This window comes from Myxine glutinosa, chromosome 14 (genome assembly GCF_964187855.1).
Source record: "Myxine glutinosa chromosome 14, kmMyxGlut1.1, whole genome shotgun sequence".
Taxonomy (NCBI): Eukaryota; Metazoa; Chordata; class Myxini; order Myxiniformes; family Myxinidae; genus Myxine; species Myxine glutinosa.
Window position 1 is genome coordinate 9017711 of NC_136274.1, and position 27189 is coordinate 9044899.

Sequence of the window (27189 nt, forward strand, 5' to 3'; positions counted from 1 at the left end):
TCAGTTAACCGATATGAAAATCCCATTCAATTTTCAAGTCAATGGGATGAAAATTGAGGATTTTTTTGATTTTTGATTTTTTTGATTTTTTTGATTGATTTTTTGATTTTTTTTTATTTTGATTGATTTTTTTGATTGATTGATTTTTTGATTTTGGTTTTGGCCAAGTAACATTGATTGATTTTTAATTGATTTTTTTGATTTTGATTTAAGTAACAAATTGATTTTTTTGGCCAAGTAACAAACAGAGACAGACACGGCTCCTTTTATAATATTGATTTGTTCACAAACGGACAGACAGACAGACAGGGGTGAAAACATAAGCTCCATCCACCTTTGGTGGCGGAGGTAATGATACGAAGGATGAAGATCTCGCGAGATTGAGGAGACGGCGGCAGGGATTTTCGAAGCTCCACACGGTCTCCACGTTTTTCGAAGTTAAGTCTGTTCACAATTGTATTTTGTCGAAACTGTATTTATCTTTCGGTGTGTGAAGTTATTGTGTGCAACTTTGGTTGTTTCTCGGTGTTTATCTTTCATAAATTGATCGTCTGTTTGCCGTGTCGTGTCTTGAGGCCTTGTACAGTGTGCACTGTACAACCTTGAGGCTTTGTTTTTCTCTCAGCGGTCCGTCTTTTGTGATCCAATAACTTTCGTTCTCTGTATTCCCAGTCTTTTCACCCATAGCCTACTTCCTTGTGTAAATCTCAACTAAAAAAAAAAAACAAAAAAAAAAAACACATTTTCCTTCTCTGTTATCATTCGTTTATTCATTCTTATTCGTTCGTTCGTTCTTCGACCACGTGTTTCTCCCCCATTTCCCCAGACAGTTTTCACTCATTAACCTTCAATGTTTACACTTTCCCCTCAAGTTATGTATTCCGTCATATTTTATAACACCTTTTTCTTCTTCTTCTTTAAAAGGCTGCTTTCGACTTGCTCACCAAATCAATTCATCCCAAAAAAAATATCCATCTCCTATAGTGCCTTTTTTCTACATTCCCTAAACTCTCCTGCACTCCATCCTCCATCCAGCGTCCTTAAACGTATTTTTAACTCGAAGGTCACAAGCAACTCATTTTGCAATAAATGTTCGTTTCCCATAAATCGTACACTTTCAAAAATCCAATCTCACCCCTCCCCTCCAAATCTTCCCCATAACCCCTCCCCTCCAAATCTTCCCCATCACCCCTCCCCTCCAAATCTTCCCCATCACCCATCCCTTTCAAATCTCCCCCCTTGCCCCCTCCCTCCTAAACGACCCCCTCACCCCTCCCCGCCAAGACGCCCCCTCGCCCCTCCCCTCCTAGACTCCTGCCTCACCCCTCCCCTCCAAATCTCCCCCATATCCCATCCCTTTCAAATCCCTCCCCTTGCCCCTTCCCTCCCAAACTTCCCCCTCACCCCTCCCCTTCAAATCTCCCCACCCTCATTGCCTCTCAATTTCCCCCCTCTCACTCCCCCTCCTCAAAGCGTCCTCCCCGCTTCTTCCCCCTTCAAACTCTCACCTCCATCTCCCCCAACCTTCTGCCTCGCTCTTCCCCCTCCTCAAATAACACCTCATTGTGGCTCACCCAATCACCATCAAACCTTTTGTCCGCCCCATCCTTCCCTTTCTCCGAGCTATTCTGAAATCTCTGACACACCTTCAACAGCTCTCCCTACCTCTTCCACCTCTTCCACATCTTACCCTACCCCTCCTCCCCCCTGTTCTGTATCTGATGCTCCCCCTTCCTCTTCATTAACGGTATGGACCTCAAACATCCGGGGCCTTCGTTCAAACTTAACTGATCTCTCCATACAGGTTGCTTCTGTCAAACCAGACGTGATCTGCTTAACAGAAACTTTCCTCCTTTATGATGTCTCTGATTCCATAGTATCTCTCCCGGGCTACTCCCTCCTCCGGTATGATAGACCTGAGCCTCGTCCTGGAGGCGGGGTTGCTATCTTTATCAAAAACTCTCTTCCTCACTCGCCCTGCACTGCACTCTCTCCACCTCACCCCCAGGAATACCTCTGGCTACGGCTTCCCCTTCGCTCCCACCTCTTGTTCATATGTGTGTTGTACCGTCCACCAAACAGTGATGACTCCATCTACATCTCGCTGTCTGATGATATGGACCAACTTCTATCTACTCATCCCAACTCTCTCTTCCTCATATGTGGTGATTTCAACTGTCATCATGCCAGTTGGCTGGGTGTGGGTACCTCTCTCACCAGCCATGGCTCCTCAGCAAAGGACTTCTGCGACTCACTGGGACTGACACAATCTGTCAATTTCCCGACCCGGATCTCAGTCAACGGAACATCTTCTCTTCTGGACTTGGTTATGACTAACTTCCCTGAAAATGTCTGCTGCTCTTCTTCTGCTCCGATCGGATCATCTGATCATGTTCTTGTTAAAGTGGACATCTCTCTGACCATCCTCAGGGAGCCTGCTCAGCGTCGACGAGTCTGGCATTTCACTCAGGCCAACTGGCACGGTCTTCAAGCAGCCATCAATCATCTGGACTGGTCTCCCATCTCTACCACCTCTGACATCAACTCATCCTGGGAATTCTTCCAAAGTAAATTGCTCTCTCTCATGCACAGATTTATCCCATCTCGTCTTCAGTTGTCATACCCTTCCTCCCGTCCATGGTACACGGAATCTTGTGGTGAGGCTGTTGCCCAGAAACAACTTGCCTTCGTCTCCTGGAAAGCAAATCCAACGGAAGGAAATCTCATTTCCTTTCACAAAGCCCGAAACAAGTGTGTGTCCACCCTCAGGAGAGCCAGGAAACAATATCTCTCCGTTCTCAAGACCGAACTCTCTTATCTGTCTCCCTCTTCCAAATCCTGGTGGCGTCTGGTCAAATCCGTTTCTGGTGTTTGTTCCCCCTCCATCCCCTCCCTTACCTCAAACGGCTACACAGCTGACTCCGCACGTGAAAAAGCTGAATGCCTCAACTCTGTGTTTGCCTCTAAATCTTGTGTCCCAAACCCATCCCTCTCTGTACCCACCATACCCAGTCGTACCCTGCTGCTCCTGGACTCCGTGTCCTTTCCTCCTGACAAGGTGGAAAAGTTTCTGTCAACCCTCGACTCTGATTCTGCAACTGGACCCGACGGCATCAGCCCACGGGTCCTAAAATCCTGCTCTGCTGCTCTATCTCACCCTCTCTCTGTTCTCTTCACCCTCTCTTTTGCTCAAGGTCAACTGCCATCTGCTTGGAAATCAGCCAACATCACCGCTTTGCACAAAAAAGGTGCAAAAACAGATCCTAGCAACTACAGACCAATCAGCCTTCTCCCACTTATCAGCAAAGTCATGGAATCCATCATTGCTTCGGATATGAAATCTTTCCTCTTCTCCAATGGCTTGATCTCTGATCATCAATTTGGTTTCAGACCAGGTCACTCTACTCTGGACATGCTGCTTCTGCTGTCTCAACAATGGATGGAGGTCCTCAATGCCAAACAGGAAATTAGAGCTGTCTCCCTCGACATATCACGTGCCTTCGACACGGTCTGGCACCCCGCTCTGCTCACCAAACTCTCCTCCTTTGGTATCCATGGAAATCTCCACGCATGGCTGGCGGACTTCCTCTCTAGTCGTCGTCAACGTGTGGCCCTGAATGGGTTTCTCTCATCTCCTCTTCCTGTTCAAGCTGGAGTTCCCCAAGGCAGTGTTCTGGGCCCCGTGCTTTTTCTGGTCTTCATCAATGATCTCTCTGACTCTCTCGAAAATCCTCTCTATCTCTTTGCTGATGACTCCACTCTCTGCCGCTCCATACCTCTTCCCTCAGATCGGCAGTCTGCTGCCTCCTCACTCTCTGAAGACCTGGACAAAATCACAGACTGGTCAAACAAGTGGAACATGTCTTTCAATCCTGACAAATCTCACACTCTTACTATGTCTCTCCGAAAAGATCGACTGGACAACCCTCCCATCTACTTTCTCAACAATCCTCTCCAAGAAGTTCTGTCGCTCAAGATTTTGGGTCTCACTATCTGCCATGATCTTTCTTGGGAAAACCACATTTCCAAGCTGGCCTCCAAAGCCAGTCGCCGACTGGGCATCCTCCGTCGTGCGAAGTCCTTCCTCGGCACACCTGAGCTCCTCACCACATACAAGGCTTTCATCCGCAGCTCAATGGAATACTGTTCTCCCCTATGGGCCGGTGCTCCTGCCTCACACCTAGCTCGGCTTCACGCTGTTGAAACCAAAGCTTTCAGAATTATTGGAATCTCCCGCGATGAAGCTATCTCTGAGGGCCTTTCACTCACTCACCGCAGGCAGGTAGGTGGTCTTTCTGTCTTCTACCGACTCCTCTCCGGCCTTGCACCCCCAGCTCTCTCTGTGCTCTGTCCCCCAAATATTCCTACAGGTCGCACAAGATCTGCCAGCAACCCTCTGATGGTTAAACTGCCGAAATCTCGGCTCTCTGCTCACCTTCACTCTTTCATTCCTCTTTTCTCCCGCCTCTGGAACAAACTCCCTCACTCCCTTCAATCCCACTCCTCCCTCCAGGTCTTTAAAACAGCTGTTCACCACCATCTCTTATCTTCCCCCATCCAAAACCTTGATCTTTTCTACCCCCGCTAATTCACCCCAGATCCACCTTGTTTGAAATTCCAACTTCTTTCCTGGAAGTCCTGGCAGTGTCCATATGTTTTATACCTCTCCCACCGCCCCCTTCCCACGCCCCCCCCCCCTCAAAGCCCTCGCCCTCTCTCAGATCTCTCGATGTCTCCATGTCTCTCGGTCCCTGCTCTCAAATGTTGTGTTTGTGTCCTTCCCCCTCTCTCCCCATCTTGTCTACCGCTCCCTATGTTATATGTTTTATGTGTCGGTTTGTCTTTCTGTGTGATTAATGTTCGCTCTTTCACGAGCCTCGACCTTGTATACAAAAAAAAAAAAAAAAAAAAAAAAAAAAAAATGGATTTGCACTAAAAGAAAGAAATGCAATCTCAGAATCCAGGAAAAGGTTAAAAATCAACCCGAGTGAAGAAGAACTTGGTTGATTTGGTCATGTGCAAAGGTCAGGAGATGAAACTGAAAAGAGGGGAAGAAAGCTCGTGATGAAAGGAAGAAAGCAAAGAGGACGTCCAAAAAAGACATGGATGGAAAATGTCAAGGAAGACATGGAATGTTTGGATTTGCACGAAACTGATGCAATGGATATATCCGTATGGAGGAATTCCATCTTTTAACAAGCCCCTGACAAATGGGAAAATGGTTGTAAACCGTTTGTTGTAAACCGTTCGTTGTCATCGTCATCATCGTCTTTCATACGACTTGGAACTATAGGACCTCACATTTGATCAAAAGACATCTTACGTAGCAATTACAACGGAGCTCCTAGAACGGTACAAGATGGAGGGAGATGGTGTTTGAAGAAGCTTGTGCCTCGTCATAAGATTTGTGTCCATCATTTCATGCCGGAGACAAAGTATACGCACACGAAACAACAACACTCTTTTTTGCACTGAGTATTCATTTTTACAAAACCTGGAACACAGATGCTTCTGCTTATTAAAATGTTGGGAAGCATTCCCGATTGCAACTCACCATCTCCAACTATCTTACGACGTAAAGCAAGTTGCAAGTTACAACATTGTAGCAGCCAAATTTATCCTGTTATTTTTGGGGTGAAGAAATGCATGAGGATTGTGGAAAAGGAATCATCAATAATACAATCATAAACTTGAAGAAGAGTTTTTTTAAAATGGGATCACCTCTAAATCTCCCTTTGAGATCGATTCCTCTTCTATGCGGAATTGCAAATCCTCCACTTTCCTGTGGAAGAGGAAATCAGGAAATAAAACAGCGATGTGATGACAAAGCAAGTGCACGAGCCATTTCGGCAATCACAACTGGTACACCAAGGACCACTCAGACAACATATATTTTTGACGAGTACATCCTGGAAAATACAACAGGCAAATAAATGCGAATATTCGTGAAAATTCATGAAGATTTAAAACTTTCCCATGCGAAGTATAAGCTCTGAGGACCATCTTACTATAATTCACCAAATGTCCGTCCGTCTGTCCGTCCGTTCCCAGGTACCGCAAAAACGGCGCAACGAACCGATCGCAACGATATTTTGGGTGGGTAATCCTGGGACCCCCTGGAGTAAAATAGGCTATATTGTTTTTCCAATTTTTCCCCAATTTCCAATTTTCAAGTTTTTCCAAACACGATGGAATAATATTTACCGATATAAACAGTGATGTGGCTTTTATTGAAATTCTACATACCAGGAGAGTGTAGATCGACTCCTGACGAACTCTTCCTATATAAACGTGCGGCTCCGAAGAAACACGGCAGCGTGTGCAAAGCGACTGAGAAACAGGTGTAGCTGCCGCTTCCGTGTTACAGATTCGTCGCGCGCTCTTCCGCATCTCAACGGTTCTGTTGTCATTATCGTCTTTCATCGCAAAATAAAACTGAATGCAAGTTTAGAATGCAAGTACACGAAAAAAAAAACGAAATACAGTTTACCTGAAGAGATATGTTTTTAAAACTCACGAAAGCAATATGACGTCATTGACCGCCATGAAAATCCGCGAAGTATTTTCTGGTATTAAAACAGCCGCTCTTTACTTACTTAAGGCCCAAAAAATAAATAAAACCAGTTGATTGGCCGGATTTTAAAAAAAAGAAAAAGAAAGGAGTATGAGGCCCTTTCAATTCAATCTTTTTTCAAAATGGGCACCATGTACTGTTTAGATTTGGATGATTTGCATGTGATATGATTTAACAGATGTTTATATAAATTGTTTAAAATAAAAAAAGCCTTCAATTTCCGATATTTTACCTTTTCATTTGGGCCTCTCCATTGAAGCCCCACCCGTAGGGCGGGTACCGTTGCTCGTTCAAAGTAATTGAGGAATGTGAATAAAATAATCTAATACATGTTACTAAAAACAAGACTGGTAGTCTAACAACGGCGTTGCCGGGCTTGAATTAGCTGAGTGGAGGATCTGCTGTCCCCCCCTGTCATGTGACCAGATCCTCAGATCTGATTGTTGGATGTTTGTGATGGACATAAACATACACCAAACGGACAGACAAACGCAGTTCCAGACAGCATTGCCCCACGGGCTATGCCGTAAAAATATGGCTGCCGAACCATGTGACCGATGACATCATTTTTTTTTCTGATCAATTTATCCCATGATAACGCTCAATAAATTTCATACTGATCAGATGAAACATGAAACATTTCATTTGTTGATTTATGACATCATAATGAAGCCACCGATGACATAATCATTAACATATGTTATTCTGCATGGGGAGTACTTCACAATGAGCCACCTTTTAATTTTTTCCATGGAGCGGTTTTGGAGATATGGAGGTGTAAGGTTTTTCGGTTTTTTGAAGATAGCACCAATACCACATGACCTATGACATCATAATTATCAACAAAAAAATTATACAGGAGGAGGCACTCCTATGGTCAAAATTTTGTGTCAATCGGACCAATGGTTACAGAGAAAACGAATTTTAAACGGAATGAACCTGCATAATGCTAGAGAAAGTGACATACATACGTACTTACATTACATGGCCAAAAGTATGCAGACACCCCTTCTAATTAATATATATATATATATATATATATAATCAAGCACACAGCCATGCAATCTCCATAGACAAACATTGGCAGTAGAATGAGCCGTACTGAAGAGCTCAGTGACTTTCAACGTGGCACCGTCATAGGATGCCACCTTTCCATCAAATCAGTTCGTCAAATTTCTGCCCTGCTCGAGCTGCCCCAGTCAACTGTAAGTGCTGTTGTTGTGAAGTGGAAACGCCTCGGAGCAACAACAGCTCAGCCGTGAAGTGGTAGGCCACACAAGCTTACAGAACAAGACCCTTGAGTGCTGAAGCACGTAGCGCGTAAAAATCGTCTGTCCTCGGTTGCAACACTCACTACCAAGTTCGAAATTGCCTCTGGAAGCAACGTCACCACAACAACTGTTCGTTGGGATCTTCATGAAATGGGTTTCCATGGCCGAGCAGCCGCACACAAGCCTAACATCACCCTGCACAATGCCAAGCGTTGGCTGGAGTGGCGTAAAGCTCGCCGCCATTGGACTCTGGAGCAGTGGAAATGCGTTGTCTGGAATGATGAACCACGCTTCACCATCTGGCGGTCTGACAGACAAATCTGGGTTTGGCGGATGCCAGGAGAACGCTACCTGCCCGAATGCATAGTGCCAACTGTAAAGTTTGGTGGAGGAGGAATAATGATCTGGAGCTGTTTTCATGGTTCGGGCTAGGCCCCATAGTTCCAGTGAAGGGAAATCTTAATGCTGCAGCATACAATAATAATAATAATAATTCATTTATTTTGTATAGCGCTTTTCCAGAAGCCCAAAGGCGCTTTGACAGAGTGGAAAACATAATGCATAACAATACATGAAAACAACAATTGCAAAAAGACAAGAATCAAGAAAACAAACAGCAGCGATATACGGCATATATATAAGACAAGAATAAAAAAGACAAGACAAGAATCAATAGGGAAATATTTAAAGCAAAAGGAGGGAGAAGGAGAAGAGATAGTCAGGGGTTAAATGCTGTGGGTTGAATGTTGAATGCAGCGTTGAACAGGTGGGTCTTTAGTGATGTTTTGAATGTGGTGAGTGAGGAGGAGTCTCTGATGGTGTGAGGTAGTGAGTTCCAGAGGGTGGGAGCAGCGATGGAGAAGGCCCTGTCCCCCCAGGATCTGAATTTGGTCCGGATGGAGGGGGTCAGGAGGTTGGTACCAGCAGAGCGGAGGTTGCGGGTGGGAGTGTGTCTGGAGAGGAGGTCAGCCAGGTAGGATGGGGCCAGGTTATGGAGGGCTTTGTATGTCAAGAGGAGGATTTTGTACTGGATTCTCTGGGGGATGGGGAGCCAGTGAAGCTTGTAAAGGACGGGGGTGATGTGGTCACGGGTCCGGGAATGAGTGAGTAGACGGGCAGCGGAGTTCTGAATGTATTGGAGTTTATTGGTGATTTTTGAGGGTGAACCATAGAGGAGGCTATTGCAGTAGTCCAGACGGGAGGTGATGAAGGCGTGGATGAGGGTTTCTGCACCCGTGGAGGAGAGGGATGAGCGGAGACGGGCAATGTTTTTCAGGTGAAAGAAGGCTGACTTTGTGATCTGTTTAGTGTATTTCTCGAAGGAAAGGGTTTGGTCAAAGATGACGCCAAGATTCCGGATTTGAGGGGAGGTGGATACTGGGATACCGTCGATGTTGAGGGCAAAGTTATGGGTGGATTTTGTGAGCGTTTTTGGGCCAATGATGATTATTTCAGATTTATCACAGTTAAGCTTGAGGAAGTTGATTTGAAGCCAGGATTTTATTTCAGTGATGCAGTTTGTCAGGATAGAGTGGGTGTCGGTGGAGACGGACTTGGTGGAGATGAAAAGCTGGATGGGTTGGAGATATGGAGGTGTAAGGTTTTTCGGTTTTTTGAAGATAGCACCAATACCAATACCACAAGTCACAATGACATTCTAGATGATTGTGTGCTTCCAACCTTGTGGCATCGGTTTGGGGAAAGCCCTTTCCTGTTTCAGCATGGCAATGCCCACATGCACAAAGCGAGGTACATACAGAAATGGTTTGTCGAGATCGGTGTGGAAGAACTTGACTGGCCTGCACAGAGCCCTGACCTCAACCCCATCGAACACCTTTGGGATGAATTGGAATGCCGACTGCGAGCCAGGCCTAATCACCCCACATCAGTGCACGACCTCACTAATGCTCTTGTGGCTGAATGGAAGCAAATCCCCGCAGCAATGTTCTAACATCTATGGAAAGCCTTCCCAGAAGAGTGGAGGCTGTTATAGCAGCAAATGGGGGACCAACTCCAAATTAATACCCATGATTTTGGAATGAGATGTGTTATGTGTGGGTGTCCACATACTTTTGGTCATGTCATGTACATACATACATACACCGGCCGGAAAGAGAAACGCTGTTCCAGACGGCATTGCCTTAAGGTCTACGCCATAAATATTCAATATCAGTTTCCGTTGACTTCAACGCTGTTGCTTTATTTGTCTTTCAAACTATCTATGCCTGTGAATTATAAACTGTGAGTATGCTTCTTCAGCCACATCGTGGCTGCTTCATGCTACAGACCATCTGTTTTGTCAAATGCCATTGCATCCCAGTCCTTGTGCATGTTTGGGATCAACTGTGGCGATACCAGAGCTGCTGGCATTCTTCTCATTTCGCAACACATTCTTCATAACACTTCCACCTTTTTATACTTTCTTTGACATCTTGCTCCTTCTGCCCTCTGTCTGAATTTGTCTCAAGAACATGTCCTAAACCCTCTTACTTTTTATTAATCTTGAAATCTGTCATATTTAGCAAGCTCTACTCCTCCATACCTATCTTTTGTCATTTGTGGAACCTACTTCCCATTTACATTGATCGTAATCTCCTTTAGTGGGTGTCAAAAGGTGAAACAGAGCCCTCACAGGGTCCAAAGTATTAGGATCATGTTTCCAGGACCAGGTTTGTCATGTTTTGACCTTTTAGCAATCTCAGGGACGTTCTGATTTATCACTCCAGGTGCTCTGATCACAACCAGCACAACATCGCACTCTTCAGCTTCCAGGTTCTCTTCGTCTTTCAGGTCCCAGTACTTGGACATCGTGGTATGTTCGGCCAATGCCCTTTTCATATCTGAGCACTATGTCTGGCCACAATGCCTTGTTTTCAATGGCCACACTGGGTGAGATGGTCAGGCCATATGTGAGCATTATGGTCCTTTTTCGATGACTGTGCTTCCATGTATTTCTGGGACTGGGATATTGAAGTTTTTGCATGTAGGCCAGTCGATCTTTCGGCACACATTATACCTGTGTGTACAGTGTATATAGTCGTTTTGACGTAACTTTCTTGGATCCCAAGAGAAGGTTATTGTGCCTCGTTTCAATTTTTGAGAACTGATCCTCATCCATTTGACTCAATCCTGCCATCTTGATATGGAGAATTTACGATTACTCATTCTCCATCCCAATGAAGCTGCCCTCTTCTGGGGCACTCAAGTGAGCCATTCTTATTCTATTCCCAATCTATCCAGATTTTTATCCCCACGCTTAAAAAAAAATGGGGGGAATATTGTAATCGGCTCTGCCAGTCCGTCTGTTTGTCTGTGTGTCTGTCCGTCACGTTATCTCCTCGTAAACAGATGGGCAGAAATTCACCAATCTTGGTTTTTTTTGATCACCACATTGCATGAAGGTCAAAGAGCAGTATCATTTTTGGCCCAGCCCCTGGGGTGGGGTCAAAAGGTCAAATACCAAAAAGTGCAATTACAGGCACATTTTAAATGAAACTTTGTATCTGAAATTCAAATTGGGGGAGGCATGAAATATGTACCGATTTTTTGGATTTTACCCCGTCCCGTACCCCTCCCCCCCACCCCCCACCCCCAGGTTCACGCCCCAGGGGGTGGGCACGTGGGGTCACAGGTGTCAAAACAGATTTTTTTTTTAACTCAAAATTTGATATTGGGTCTTTCAACTTCGCTTTAAGTGGGAAGCGTGGGGATTTGGGGATTTGGGGATTTGTGATGGTGCGCCATCTACTTCGCTCGAGTTATTTTTGAATTCTTCTTCTCTTCCATCATTCTCCCAATCCTTATGTTTATTTGTTGATTTGTTTTTACAAGTTTTCCTCAAATTGTGCAATTGTCAGGGCTGTATTCCCTGCTGCTTTGATTTCTGGGGTAGCATTTTCTACTTACACCTGTTCTTGCAAAGAATTTGCAAAGCGAGTTAGGGATATCTTTTCTGGCTTGTTATCTTTGTTCGTGCTCATGCAAACATTGGAATTGATCGTGTGTTGAGCTTTTAATGTATAGTACGTGGATAATTCTACAATCATAGCTTTGTGCATTGTTTGAACAATGTACAACCCCAGACCCCTTTTCCAACATGTGCACCTCTATCCACCATTTATTTTAACTTCGACAACCACAACTATTCGGGACGCCTCTTCGCGGTAGTTTAACCCCCTAACGCAAGACGGGGGCCAAATGTTCCCCATTCTTCACATCTGCCCGGATTCGTCAGGGCAATGCGGTCATGGTCATAGTGCCAATATGGTCCCCATGGACCGGCCCTTTTCCTCTTGTCTCTCTCTTCTCTCTCTCCAACTCTGTAGTGGTCCTGACTTCATGAAGATGGGGGTACTTCATCCTGGATGTGGGGAATCTCTGTGTCGCTCCTGGGAGATTGGTCGGCTGTCTACATGCCGCGGGCTTGTTCGAGAGAACTGTCCGGGGCTACACAACTCCAGCAACTTTGTCTGTTTTATTCTATTGATTGGTTTTTTCAAACATCAAGAAAAACACATTGAGTACTTTCTCTGTTGTATTTTCTCCCCATCTCCCCATTACTCTTCAGCAATTTTTATAATCTTCAATCTTTCTCTTCAGATAACAAACACAACAACAACAACAACAACATGCATTTTAAGGCAATTTCCCTGCTAGAGCGGGGGTTAGCCTTGCGGTCCCCATGACAATCTTCTCCATTTTGCCCTATTTTCTGCATCTCTCCTTGTTAACCCCTTACCCGCATTTCTTCTTCCACCATCTTTAGCCAAGTCTTTCTCGGTCTTCCCCATCCTCTACTTCCTTCTACATTCATTTCCATCACTCTTCTCAACCAGTCACTTTCATCCTTCCTCAACACATGACCAAACCATCTCAACCTGTTCCTCTTCACAGCATCAATCACAGGCTCTATTCCCATCATCGTTCGCAATTCATCATTTGTCTTCCTCTCTCTCAACGATACTCCGCACATCCACCGAACCATTCGCATTTCCACCCTTTCCAGCCTTTGTTGCTGCTCTACGTTCATTACCCATGTCTCGCTCCCATAAATCATAACACTTCTCACACATGCAGCATACACCTTTCCCTTCAGCTTCAACGACACTCCCCTCCTCGTCAGCACGCCACTTAGTTCCCGAAACTTCTTCCATGCAATTCTCACTCTAGCAACCATTGCAGAGTCTGATCCAACTTCTCCATTCAGAATGTCTCCGAGGAAGCAAAATGTTTTCACACCTTCCAGCTTCACGCCGTCTCCAAGATCCAACTCAACATTTCCTCCATCTGCAGGTCCCTCTGTGCACCTTACATTTGAATGTAGCTGCCACACTGGTTAATGACCCTCTCAGACCACTACATTTTTGATGAACCCACTCAGCGCACATTGTACATTGAATGGAGTTCACTCTGACACCCTTCCTGCACACAGCACGTGGTCACTTCCCAGTCCTTTCCACCTCACCACATGCTTTGCCACTTGCCATCACCTTCGTCTTTCCGATGTTCACCTTCAGACCTTTTGTCTCCATACATTCCTTCCACTTGTTCATCTTTTCCTTCAGACCATCCATACTTTCCGCAATCAACACCAGATCATCTGCATACAACAACTCCCACGGTAAACCCTCCTTTACGTTCTGAGCCAGCACCGCCATCACAGCTACAAATAGTAGTGGACTTCGTACCGACCCCTGATGCACTCCCACCTTCACCTCAAACTCACCACTGTTCCCGTCCTTCGTCCTTACAGCTGTGCACGCTCTTTTGTACATTGCCATCACTACTCTGATCAACCATTCCTCCACTCCTAACTTCCTCAATGCCCGTGTCAATACTTCGCGTGGAACCCTATCGAATGCTTTCTCCAGATCAACAAACCCAAGAAACAAGTTCTTCCTCTTCTCCATGTACTTCTCCTGCAACTGCCTCACAATAAAGAGCGCGTCTGTCGTTCCTCTTCCTGGCATAAATCCAAACTGCATTTCGTCGATCTTCACCTTCTTCCTTATCCTCCTCTCCAACACCCTTTCAAATACCTTCATTCCATGCTCCAATAACTTTATTGCTTGGTACGAGCCACACTCCAGAGGGTCACCTTTCCCCTTGTATGGAGGGACGAGGGTACCCAGTTCCCAATCCACTGGAATGCGGCCTTCTTTCACCACCAGATTACAGATCTCTGTCATTCTCTTCACACCTCAACTTCCTGCTGCCTTCAACATATCTCCCACAACTCCCGTCGGCCCTCCCGCTTTTCTACTCTTCATTGCTTTTATCGCTTCCTCAACTTCCTTCTCAGTTATCTTCTCTGCCGGTCCTAAAACTGGGTTACTCTCTATGTGCCATCCCATTCATTCTCTGTATTCAACAGCATTTCCACATATCTTTTCAATCTTCCTTTAATTCCATCTGGGTCCACAACGATTTGTCCCACTTCATCCTTCAAGCAACTAACCCCCATCACATCACACCTCTCTTTCGCTATCTGCTTTGCCATCCTGAATACCGCTCTCTGACCCTCTTCCGAATCCAAGCGTCCTCCGAACATTTTCCTACATGCCTCCTGCGCCTTTGCTACCTCTTTCTTTGCAGCCTTCCTGGCTGCCTTATAACTTTCATGCTCTGCTTTTTCTGCTACCGTACCGTTCGCCTTCTGCCACTCCTTGAACTTCTTCCTCTTCTCGTCAATCCTCTTTCCAACTTCATCATCCCACCACCATGTTTCCGAGTGCCTCGGTGGTCCTTTTGTCCATTCACATACCTCACCAACGGCTCCCAACAGACTATCTTTCATTGACATCCAACCACTTTCAAGCTCAACCAAATCATCCTCGACCCTACTCAGCCTCTCTTTTAATGCCTCCCTTACTGTCACCTCTTTCAACCTCCACACCTTCGTTCTCGGTTGGTACTTCACCCGCCGAGCTCTCCTCGCACCTTTCACCCTTATGTCACAGACAACCAAGTGGTGCTGTGAAACAGCCTCCTCCCCCGGGATCACCTTTGTGTCCCGGAGGTGCCCCCTATCTCACCTACACACCATCAGGTAGGCAACGGTTGTCGTCGACCCACCTGACATGTATGTAACAAGCTTATTATCCTCTTTCTGGAACTGAGTGTTACAAATCAACAAATCAGCTCCATCAGCAAACTCCAAAATCCTTTCATCTTCTCCATTTCTCATACCATATACGTAACCCCCAAGAACTCCCTCAAAACCGTCCATACTCCTTCCCACATGTCCATTTAGGTCTCCTCCTACCACAACAACTTCCTCATCTTTCACGTTTTCCATCAGCTTCTCTATCGCACAACAGAACTTGTCCTTCTCTTCATCGCTTCGACCAACCTGCGGAGCATATCCCGAGATGACGTTCATCACGAGCTTTCCAATCATCATTTTCACCAACATCAACCTATCACTCACTCTAGTCACACTCACCACACTGTCTACAAACTCCTCAGAAAACAGGACACCAACACCATTCACGCCCTCCGGGCACCGTTGCCACACAAACTTGTATTTCTGTCCCTGCCTACCCTTCACCATTCTCACAACACTTCCCTTCCATCTCGTCTCTTGCACACAACATATGTCCACTCTTCTTCTGACCAATACTTCCACCACTTCTCCTGATCTCCCTGTCATTGTCCCTACATTCCATGTCCCAAACCTCAGAAACCGATCTCCACTTCGGGCTGTACCCTGCCCATATGTAGTTGTAATTGTCATGGTTCTCTTTTTGAGGCAAAGTTTTTATGGCCAGATGCCCTTCCTTACGCCAACCCTCTTAGTCACCTCCTACGACACGCAGGGATACGGTGTACCTATTCTAAACCAGGGTACACACCGGGAGTGATAAAGTACTTTCTCTTCAGATAAAGAAAAGCATAATAGTAGGTGGTCCTAATTTTATTTAAATTCAAAATAGATTATTTGCATAAATAGGGTTCGGGTCTTTTGGAACGAGAAGGCTTTGAATCCTTGTGAAGTAGATGCTGAAAAAAAACCTTGTAAGTTGTCTGTCTTTCAGCATACATCTTGTGTCCATTGCCTTTGATCGTAGCATGGACTCACCTTCGTTCCTCGTCCAACTGTGTTGTCATGCTCGCTCGTTCTTTTTCAGCCACAACCAGTGCACTCTGGAGCTGTCCAACACGGCTATCCATCTCTGTCATGTTCTACAAGAGTATAGGAATAGAAGAAGAAGAAGAAGAGTTAATGCTCAAAATATAACAGGCCTTTCGCCTCCTGTCATGGCGACCAGAAAGCGAACATACTGTGTTTAAACTCAGCTCAGAGTATATTTCGCAAATCCATAAAAAAACAGAGATTATATAAGAATTGAGATAAAAGAGGTGTGTAAACTACCTAACACTGTGACAACAAGCAAACTGGTATGTTGTACACACACACACATCAAAATGGAAACGCTGGTACTTGTAAAAAACAAACATCCAATCTTAATAACGTGGAGTTCCTTCTCCCAACCTCCATTCGGTGTTCCAGCTCTTCCTCGAGCCTTGACGATGTATACAAAAAAGTCCCAGGCTTTCAAGCCACAAAGAACATCCTGGAAATACCAGGAAACGGCTCTCACGAATCACGCAGCAACACCTGTAGCAATATATCCTGCCCAAGGTCCCACCCTAAAGGTATATCAGAATGTAGAAAACATCGCATGAAGCACGTGAACAGTGGTCCATCTATTCTCTGATATTGCCCCCTCTGCTCCCTCAGTCTTCCATCCTTCCCCGTCTACTCCACAATTCACACATTCTTATAGTAACCATCTCGTGGGTAAACTTCCAAAATCCAGGCTGTCTGCAGCCTTCAACTTGGATTCCTCGCTTATTCCGTCTATGGAACCACCTTCCAGAGGCTGTTTTGTCTCACTCTCACCCTCCAAGCAGCGCCTCACCACCTTGTATCATCACCATCCAGCCTCGCTCATCATCTTCACTACCCCCATTAACCTTTCCTAACCCAACCATCTTACTTCTTAGTTTCAATGTTCATCCCTTCCGCCCTCTCCTCTTTTCCTGTTTATTCATTGCCTTGATGTCAGATTTACCTTGCTCTTCGCCGAGCCTCACTCCTGTAAAGGCAAAAAGAACACTTCACTGGAGATGACAAATTTGCGAGGATTGGTGATGTCGGATGTTGTTGCCATTACTTTGGTCTTGCAACGGTTGATGGACATCCCAATGTGGCTGGCTTCTTCTTGCACGACAAGGAGGACATTTCAGAGTGAGCGCATAACGTGCAAAAATTACAATTCATTTGCCATGTTGAAATCGGTGAGTCTTAGCTGGCCAAGGTGCAACTTGTAAGCCCAAAGTATGAGGATCCCAGGAACGGCACATGTGGTTCGATAACAGTGTTAAATAACTCAGGTGCAAGGCCGAATCGCTGGTGCGCTCCTGATTGTGTAACAAATTCATCCCAAAGCTCCCTTCCAAGCTGAACACAACTATTAGTCTCTGTGTGTAATAAATAATCTGCCAGGTTTGTGCAGATTATATGCAACACCACAAATTCGGAGTCCTTTCCGCAGAGAATCTCAGCAAACAGATCGAAGGCAGTCTTCGAGTCGATAAATGCAATGAACGCCTGCTGATGAAACTCCTTGGTCTGAACATCAGGTGACAGGTGGCAAATATCGCCGAGTGGTGCTTCCACCAGGCCAGAAGTCTGCATGCTCGGGAGGCCGGGACTTCTGGAGCACCGGTCTATTTTTAGGCCAGGACGACCAGTGCAAGGAGATTTCCAGGAATAGACAGGAGTGTGATGCTGCGATGATTGCTGCACACGTGTTGGTCTCCCTTCCCTAAAATGGAAGGAGTATTACTCGTCCCCAATCAGTGGGTACAGTTTTAATGATCCAGACCATATTATAGATGTTCTAAAAAGACATTCAACCATTGCTTCTCCACCATTTTTAATAAGTTGAGCAATTCTGTCCTCCTCTCCACTTTCCAATGTTGAAACTTGAACTTCCCTTGTTTGGACTGCAATTCACTTTCATTCGTTGGGACCTGATAGTTTTAGATCCCGATGGAGAAATGTCACCTTCCAATATTTTAGTGCAGCATTTTAATAATGCAAATTCCATGTCGTGTCCTTGCATGTCGTCCCTGAGGATCTGTATCCTGCCTATCTTTATTGGATTAGAGGTATCTCACTTTTTGAGATATTTATATGGTTGTTTAGCCAAATTAAGGTTGTCTTTTCTCCTCGTCTATTTGTTTATGGGTTGCTACTAAATCATGGAAGGACAACAGAAACTGCTCTTGTTCATTCTATGATTGTTGAAGGAAAATTGGCAACCGATTAGACAAGGAAAGGTTGTTTTTTCTCTTGTGCAACACATTCATGAAAAAACACAAATAAAGGTTTGTTGTACGTACCTTGACACGAGTATCACGCAAGGTTGTCAATTCACGCTCCAGATCAGCCACCGTCCCAGTTGCCTTGGCCACCTCGGCCCTTTCCAGATCCCTCTCAGCAAGCAACTGCTCAATGTGTTGCTGTTTCTCCCGCAAGGCCTCTTGCAGGGCAGTGTGTCCAGCAATCTTTCTCGGGTATAAAGAGCTTGTCTCTGTGAGCTGGGGTTGCATGGGTGCGGTGGTGGTGGAAAATTCAGTATGATTGTGAGGTGCACCCAATAAAAATATTCAAGTGAAATCAATAAACACTAGAATGGCACTCGGTGGAGCGCATACCTCCTCCAGGATAAACAGTTTACCTTTTGTACCCCATCAATAGACCGGAACTGCATCCTGACCTTAACCAAAATCGAATCGCCTTGTTTTTGTCACCTGCCCAACTCATCCACCAAGTTTTGTCATAACTTGTCCGTAACTTTTTGAGATATCGTGATATATATCGTTTTTGGTCCCATTCCTCAAAGGCGAAGACAACAACAACAACAACAACAACAACAACATGCATTTTAAGGCCATTTTCCCTGCTAGACCGGGGGTTAGCCTTGCGGTCCCCATGACAATCTTCTCCATTTTGCCCTATTTTCTGCATCTCCCCTTGTTAACCCCCTTGCCCGAATTTCTTCTTCCACCATCGTTAGCCAAGTCTTTCTCGGTCTTCCCCGTCCTCTACTTCCTTCTACATTCATTTCCATCACTCTTCTCAACCAGTCAATTTCATCCTTCCTCAACACATGACCAAACCATCTCAACCTGTTCCTCTTCACAGCATCCATCACAGGCTCTATTCCCATCATCTTTCGCAATTCATCATTTGTCTTCCTCTCTCTCAACGATACTCCGCACATCCACCGAACCATTCGCATTTCCACCCTTTCCAGCCTTCGTTGCTGCACTACGTTCATTACCCATGTCTCGCTCCCATAAATCATAACACTTCTCACACATGCAGCATACACCTTTCCCTTCAGCTTCAACGACACTCCCCTCCTCGTCAGCACGCACTCAGTTCCCGAAACTTCTTCCATGCACATCTCACTCCAGCAACCGTTGCCGAGTCTGATCCACCTTCTCCATTCAGCATGTCTCCTAGGTAACAAAATGTTTTCACACCTCCCAGCTTCATGCCGTCTCCAAGATCCAACTCAACATTTCCTCCATCTGCAGCTCCCTCTGTGCACACCTTACATTTGAATGTAGCTGCCACACTGGTTAATGACCCTCTCAGACCACTGCATTTTTGATGAACCCACTCAGCGCACATTGTACATTGAATGGAGTTCACTCCGACACCATTCCTGCACACAGCACAGGGCCACTTCCCAGTTCTTTCCAACTCACCACATGCTTTACCAGTTGCCATCACCTTCGTCTTTCCGATATTCACCTTCAGACCTTTTCTCTCCATGCATTCCTTCCACTTGTTCATCTTCTCCTTCAGTCCATCCATACTTTCTGCAATCACCACCAGATCATCTGCATACAACAACTCCCCCGGTAAACCCTCCTTTACGTTCCGAGCCAGCACCTCCATCACAGCTACAAATAGTAGTGGACTTATTACCGACCCCTGATGCACTCCCACCTTCACCTTAAACTCACCACTGTTCCCGTCCTTCGTCCTTACAGCTGTGCGCGCTCTTTTGTACATTGCCATCACTACTCTGATCAACCATTCCTCCACTCCTAACTTCCTCAATGCCCATGTCACTACTTCCCGTGGAACTCTATTGAATGCTTTCTCCAGATCAACAAACCCAAGAAAAAACTAATTCCTCTTCTCCATGTACTTCTCCTGCAACTGCCTCACAATAAAAAGCGCGTCTGTCGTTCCTCTTCCTGGCATAAATCCAAACTGCATTTCATCGATCTTCACTTTCTTCCTTGTCCTCCTCTCCAACACCCTTTTCAATACCTTCATTCCATGCTCCAATAACTTTATCGCTCGATACGAGCCACAGTCCAGAGGGTCACCTTTCTCCTTGTATAGAGGGACAAGGGTACTCAGTTCCCAATCCACTGGAATGCGGCCTTCTTTCACCACCAGATTACAGATCTCTGTCATTCTCTTCACACCCCAACATCCTGCTGCCTTCAACATATCTCCCACAACTCCCGTCGGCCCTCCCGCTTTTCTACTCTTCATTGCTTTTATCGCTTCCTCAACTTCTTTCTCGGTTATCTTCTCTGCCGGTCCTAAAACTGGGTTACTCTCTATGTTGCCATCCCATTCATTCTCTGTATTCAACAGTATTTCCATATTTCTCTTCCATCTTCCTTTAATTCCATCTGGGTCCACAACGATTTGTCCCACTTCATCCTTCAAGCAACTCACCCCCATCACATCACACCTCTCTTTCGCTATCTACTTTGCAATCCTGAATACCGCTCTCTGACCTTCTTCCAAATCCAAGCGTTCTCCGAACATTTTCCTATATGCCTCCTGCGCCTTTGCTACCTCTTTCTTTGCAGCCTTCTTGGCTGCCTTATAACTTTCATGCTCTGCCTTTTCTGCCCCCATACCCTTCGCCTTCTGCCACTTCTTGAACTTCTTCCTCTTCTCGTCAATCCTCTTTCCAACTTCATCATCCCACCACCATGGTCCCGAGTGCCTCGGTGGTCCTTTTGTCCATCCACATACCTCACCAACGGCTCCCAACAGACTATCTTTTATTGACATCCAAACACTTTCAAGCTCAACCACATCATCCTCTACCTTACTCAGCCTATCTTTTAATTCCTCCCTCACTGTCACCTCTTTCAACCTCCACACCTTCATTCTCGGTTGGTACTTCACCCGCCGAGCTCTCCTCGCACCTTTCACCCTTATGTCGTAGACAACCAAGTGGTGCTGTGAAACAGCCTCCTCCCCTGGGATCACCTTTGTGTCCCGGAGGTGCCCCCTATCTCGCCTACGCACCATTAGGTAGTCAACGGTTGTCGTCGACCCACCTGACGTGTATGTAACAAGCTTATTATCCTTTTTCTGGAACTGAGTATTACAAATCAACAAATCAGCAAACTCCAAAATCCTTTCACCTTCTCCATTTCTCACACCATATCCGTAACCCCCATTAACTCCCTCAAAACCGTCCATTGACAGTTGAGTGACATTCCTGGCGTAGTCCAGAGCAGTTGGATTCGTGGTTGAGAGTTGAGTGGAGAGTTCGTGTGCACAGTGGCCATTGCGCAGTTGAGAAGATCTGATCCAGAGCAGTTTGATTCCTGGCAGTGCAGAGAGAGAGCCCGAGTCCGTTTTGAGCAGTTGGGTTTGAGACACGGCAGGACCTTGATCCGAGACGATGTCGTGTGGAGCCGCTAGCCTGCGTTGGACATGTGGCGCTTGGAGCGAGGCCTCGTGGGACTTGGAGTGAAGGACCGCGTGGTGTGCGGTCGGGCCGGGCGGGGCGGTGTTGGACAGCAGCCAAGGAAGACGACGAGACAGATAAGCCCGAGCTCCGTGTACATTTTGACATAAAAGACGTGTTTCTTTCGTATTTCATCTCCCTCATCTCGTCTCTGATATCTGTTGTGTGCGGGATCCCGATTTAGGATATTTATTACCGGCACGTGCTTTTCACCATCTTTGCTTTTCCCAATAAACCCTTCCATTACTTTTTGTATATAATACTTGAACGCAGTTTACCGGGTGATTGATTTGATAGTTAAGGCTGCGGGGACTTGCGCTGCTTCCCTCCATTCCGCGTGCTTAGGTATTTTAGATTTTGGAATCCGCCATTGAGCTTCCGCCTCGGAGTTAAAGCCTTCGTGATCGGCAACCGCGATCGCCTGATATAAATTTCGGCGGTTGCGCGACAATATCATCATTTTCAAACGATGTATATGCAACAGTGGTGTTAGATGATATTTGTAAAATTTTGCATCAATAGGGTAAGCGGTTTCAGAAAAATAACTATTTAATATTTTCCTTCAATCCAAGATGGCTGCCACACCATGTGACCAATGATGTTTTCATGATCAACTTTTAATCGCCATGCCTAGTCAATGACACGTAAAGTTTTGAGTCAATCAATTTAGTGGTTTTGGAGAAGATGTTTTTTTAAAGGTTTTAGGTTAAATCCAATATGGCTGCCACGTCATGTGACCTATGATGTCATAAATTTAATATTTCAATATAAATGGGTCATAGATCATGTGCATGTAATTTCTGATTTTTAGAATAAGGAATTTGATTAAAACATTTTTGGCTGCTATACCACTTAACCTCTGTCGTCATCATTATCAAGCTTTTGTTTCCCATTCGGAGTACTTGACAATGTGCCAAGTTTAAAATTTTTCCATTCAGCGGTTTCCGAGAAATAATTTTTTAACTACTTGCATTTAATCCGAGATGGCTGCCATACCACGTGCCCTATGACGTCACAATTATCACAAAAAACATTCTGCATGGGTATTAATCCTACCCTGAAAGTTTCGTCTCAATCGGACATGTTTCTGTTGTCCTTCTATGATTTAGTAGCAACCCATAAACGAATAGACGAGGAGAAAAATGAGGTTTTAGTCAGGTTCACTATGTCAATAAATTATATTTCGTTCAAAATCATGGTAGATTAGCAAACCTATACATTTTTGGAAAGGTTATAGCATAAGGAAACTAAAAATCAATGTTTACATTTGGAGAGATACCTGTATGGCGGCCATTTTGGATTTTCAAAATGGCCACTGTAAAATACATATTTTGTTCTATTTCTGCCTCTAATTACCCTAAAAACTTTAAAATATATACTAAACCTATATTTTCAGGGACAAGGAATCCAATGAAAGTATTGTGGCGGACACAAAAGCCCACTGGCGTGGTGACATCATTCCACGCACCAAGTGGGCGGTGGCCACGCCCGAGGGGTAGGCGTGGCCTCATGATATACACCGGGCGACCAGCCCGGAGGAGTTCAGTGTTACAGTGTAGTCTTACAATAAAGACGTTTATATGTTACCGCTTGTCCGCTTCCTCCTTGCTCACAAGCAGCGCGCGTAACGCCGCGCTTTACTGGTGACCCTCGACGTTGGATCTGCCGGAGCGATCCTTCCACACGCGACGCCATCGCCATGGCCGACTTCGTCAAACTTCCGGAATTTTGGGAGGCTCAGGCCGAAGTCTGGTTCGTCCAGGCCGAAGCCCAATTTCAGCTTCGGCACCTCACCGGCGATGACACGCGCTATTGCCACGTCGTCGCCTCCCTCGGGCCCGGCACGGCCGCTCGAGTTGTGTCCGTCCTTCGCCACCCACCGGACGGCCACAAGTACGAGGCACTCAAGCGGCTACTCCTAGCCACGTTCAGCCTCACGGACGACGCACGGGCCGACCGCCTCCTGGATCTCCCCGAGCTCGGCGAGACGCGCCCGTCGGTCCGAATGGACCATATGCTGTCACTGTTGGGCGACGAAGCCCCCGGTTCGCTATTCCGGGCGCTTTTCCGTCGCCAACTTCCAGCGCAGGTTCGTCTCGCGTTGGCCGGGACCGGGCTAACGGAACCCCGAGCATTGGCGGCCGAGGCGGACAAGTACTTCGCCGCTTCGGACACGCGGGCGAGCGTCGGCGTGGCCGTCACGGCCTTCGACGCTGATGTTCAGCAGCATGTTCCACAGCATCATCTTCTACAGCACGCTGATGTTCAGCAGCACGCTGATGTTCAGCAGCATGCTGATACGCACCTCGTGAACGCCGTCACGCCCCGCCCACCGCCGCGGCGAAAACCGCCACCGCGGGGAAACCCATCGACTCCACCGGCCTGGCGGAGCCAGCCGCGCTCCTCCAGCTCCACCACCTGGTGCTGGTTCCACGCCAAGTTCGGCCACGAAGCTCGGCGGTGTCATCCGCCGTGCTCCTTCAACGGGTCGGGAAACGCCCGGGCCGGCGCTCAATTGTGGCGATGAGCGCCGGCCGTTCGAGCAGCCTGCTGTTCATAACGGACACCTTCTCCGGGCGCCGTTACCTGTGCGACACGGGAGCGCAGGTGAGTGTCATTCCCGCCGGCACGTCAGACAAGCACGCCGCGGGTGGGGGCCCCGCGCTGCTTGCCGCGAACGGGACGCCCATCCGTACGTACGGAAAACGCTGCCTCTCTCTGCGGTTTGGAGGGCAGGTTTTCCGATGGACGTTCGTCACCGCCGACGTGCCCATGGCACTGCTTGGCGCGGACTTCCTGTGCGCTAATGGGCTCCTGGTCGACGTCAAGCGCAGACGGCTTGTCCAGGCCGAGACGTTCAGCTCGCTCGCATGTGCGTTGCCCAGCTCAACGAGCGGCTTGCCAAGCGGCTTGCCGAACGATTCGGTTCCGGCCACGTTGGTCTGTACGCTTCCGGCAGCGGACGCATTCACCCGCCTCCTCGCCGGCTTCCCGGCCCTCACGCGGCCCACCTTCTCGGCGGGGGCCGTCAAGCACGGGGTGGCCCATCACATCCCCACCGTCGGGCCACCGGTCTACGCCCGGGCACGCCGCCTCGAGCCGACGAAGCTGGCGGTGGCAAAAGCGGGGTTCGCTACCCTGGAGCGACTCGGCATCGTTCGGCGCTCAGAGAGCGCTTGGCCGTCGCCGCTGCACATCGTGCCGAAGCCCGGCGGGGGATGGCGACCGTGCGGGGACTATCGCCGTCTCAATGACGCCACGACTCCCGACCGCTACCCCGTCCCCCACATTCAGGACTTTTCCGCCCGTTTGGCGGGCAGGTCCTTCTTCTCGAAGGTGGACCTCATACGCGGCTACCATCAGGTCCCCGTCAGGCCGGAGGACGTCCCGAAGACGGCGGTCATCACGCCATTCGGACTCTTCGAGTTCCTGCGCATGCCCTTCGGTCTGAAGAATGCGGCTCAGGCGTTCCAGCGACTGATGGACAGCGTCCTGCGCGACTTGGATTTTGTCTACGTCTACCTGGACGATATCCTCGTCGCCAGCGCGTCCCGCGAAGAGCACCTACGGCACCTCCGCACGCTCTTCGAACGCCTGGGCCAGCATGGCCTGATTGTGAACCCCGCAAAGTGCCGGTTCGGCGCCGCCACAATCGATTTTCTGGGGCACCGTGTCACCAGGCACGGAGCCGTCCCCCTGCCGGCCAAGGTGGAGGCGGTGAAGGGGTTTCCGCGCCCCCGCACGATCAGAGGGCTGCAGGAGTTCCTGGGCATGGTGAAATTTTACCATCGGTTCCTGCCCCGTATCGCCCAGCTCCTGCGCCCCCTGCACGAAGCTCTCCGAGGTAAGCCGGGCAAAGGCGACGTTACCTGGACCGAGCAGATGGACACGGCGTTCACGGGCGCGAAGCTCGCCTTGGCTAACGCCACCATGCTCGCGCACCCGGCGCCCGATGCACCGATCGCCCTCACCACCGATGCCTCGGACTACGCGGTGGGCGCGGTGCATGAGCAATGGGTGCGTGGAGCTTGGCAACCGCTGGCGTTCTTTAGCCGGCAGCTTCGCCCGCCCGAACGCCGTTAGAGTACCTTCGACCGCGAGTTGCTCGGACTTCACTTGGCGGTCAGGCACTTCCGCCATCTGCTCGAGGGCCGGGCGTTCACTGCCTTCGTCGACCACAAGCCGCTGATCTTCGCGATGGGCAAGGTCACCGAGCCGTGGTCGGCCCGGCAGCAGCGTCACCTCTCGGCCGTGTCCGAGTACACGACGGACATCCAGCACGTCGCGGGGAAGGACAACCCGGTGGCGGATTGCCTTTCCCGGGCCGTCGCCCACGCAGTCCACCTCGGCATCGACTATGCCCGGATGGCAGCGGACCAGGCCGCTGACCCCGACGTCCAGGCCTTGCGGACCGCCGTCACGGGCCTCCGCATCACCGAGGTGCCATTCGACGGCGCGGGCGCGGCCCTCTTGTGCGACGTCTCCCTCGGGCGTCCTCGCCCCATTGTGCCCACGGGCTGGCAGCGCCAGGTGTTTGACGCCATCCACGGCCTGTCCCACCCGGGCGCGAGGGCCTCCCAAAGGCTGATCGCCGACAAGTTCGTCTGGCATGGCCTCCGGAAGGCCGTCCGCGGCTGGGCCAGGACATGCCTCGCGTGCCAGCGCGCCAAGGTGCACCGGCACACCCAGGCCCCGTTGGCCCCGTTCACGGTGCCGGAACGCCGGTTTGACCACGTCCACGTGGACCTGGTGGGACCTCTGCCCCCCTCGCGGGGTTTCACCCACGTCCTCACCATGGTGGACCGCACCACCCGGTGGCCGGAGGCCGTGCCCTTGGCGTCGACAACGGCAGCCGATGTCGCGCAGGCTTTCATCGCCACCTGGGTCGCCCGGTTCGGCGCCCCCTCAGACATCTCATCCGACCTCGGCCCCCAGTTCACCTCGGAGCTCTGGGGGGCGGTTGCGCAGGGGCTCGGGGTCCGGCTGCACCGAACCACGGCCTACCACCCCCAGGCTAACGGCCTGTGTGAGCGATTTCACCGCTCATTGAAGGCCGCGCTCCGGGCCACCCTCCGCGACGGCGGCTGGGTCGACAGGCTCCCCTGGGTCCTGCTGGGCCTCCGGACGGCGCCCAAGGAGGACCTGCGCGCATCCGCGGCGGAGTTGGTCTTCGGGCAACCGCTGCGGGTGCCGGGCGAGTTCCTCCCCGACTCCACGGCACCATGGTCCGCGGCACAGCAGCGCTCCGCTCTGCAAGAGACCGCCCAGAGGTTCGCCCCGGTGCCAACGGCATGCCACGGGCACCCACCGACGCACGTCGCCCCGGAGCTTCGCACGGCGGAGTACGTCTTCGTCCGCCACGATGCCCATCGGACACCACTGCGGCCCCCGTACGACGGGCCTTTCCGCGTGCTGGAGACCGGGGCGAAGCACTTCACCCTGGACATCGGCGGTACTCCTGACCGCGTTTCGGTAGACCGCCTCAAGCCGGCCCACCTCGATGTGGACCATCCACCGCCAGTGGCCC

The 27189-nt window shown here is 48.6% G+C and overlaps 1 protein-coding gene across 11 annotated transcripts in view; it reads right to left on the reverse strand.

Moving 5' to 3' along the window:
- The window catches only part of CLIP1 (CAP-Gly domain containing linker protein 1), a 256458-nt gene that overhangs the window by 126066 nt on the left and 103203 nt on the right, over positions 1-27189 (reverse strand). For all 11 annotated transcript variants that reach the window (XR_013621408.1, XM_068135143.2, XM_068135139.2 and 8 more), the window contains 3 exons: positions 18259-18456; positions 15926-16029; positions 5722-5782 (listed from right to left, as the gene is read on the reverse strand). Coding sequence is in view for 10 of the 11 variants with exons in the window: in XM_068135143.2 (XP_067991244.2) it covers positions 5722-5782; positions 15926-16029; positions 18259-18456 (363 nt within the window). In the remaining variant the exon portion in view is untranslated. The remainder of the gene's footprint in view (positions 1-5721; positions 5783-15925; positions 16030-18258; positions 18457-27189) is intronic.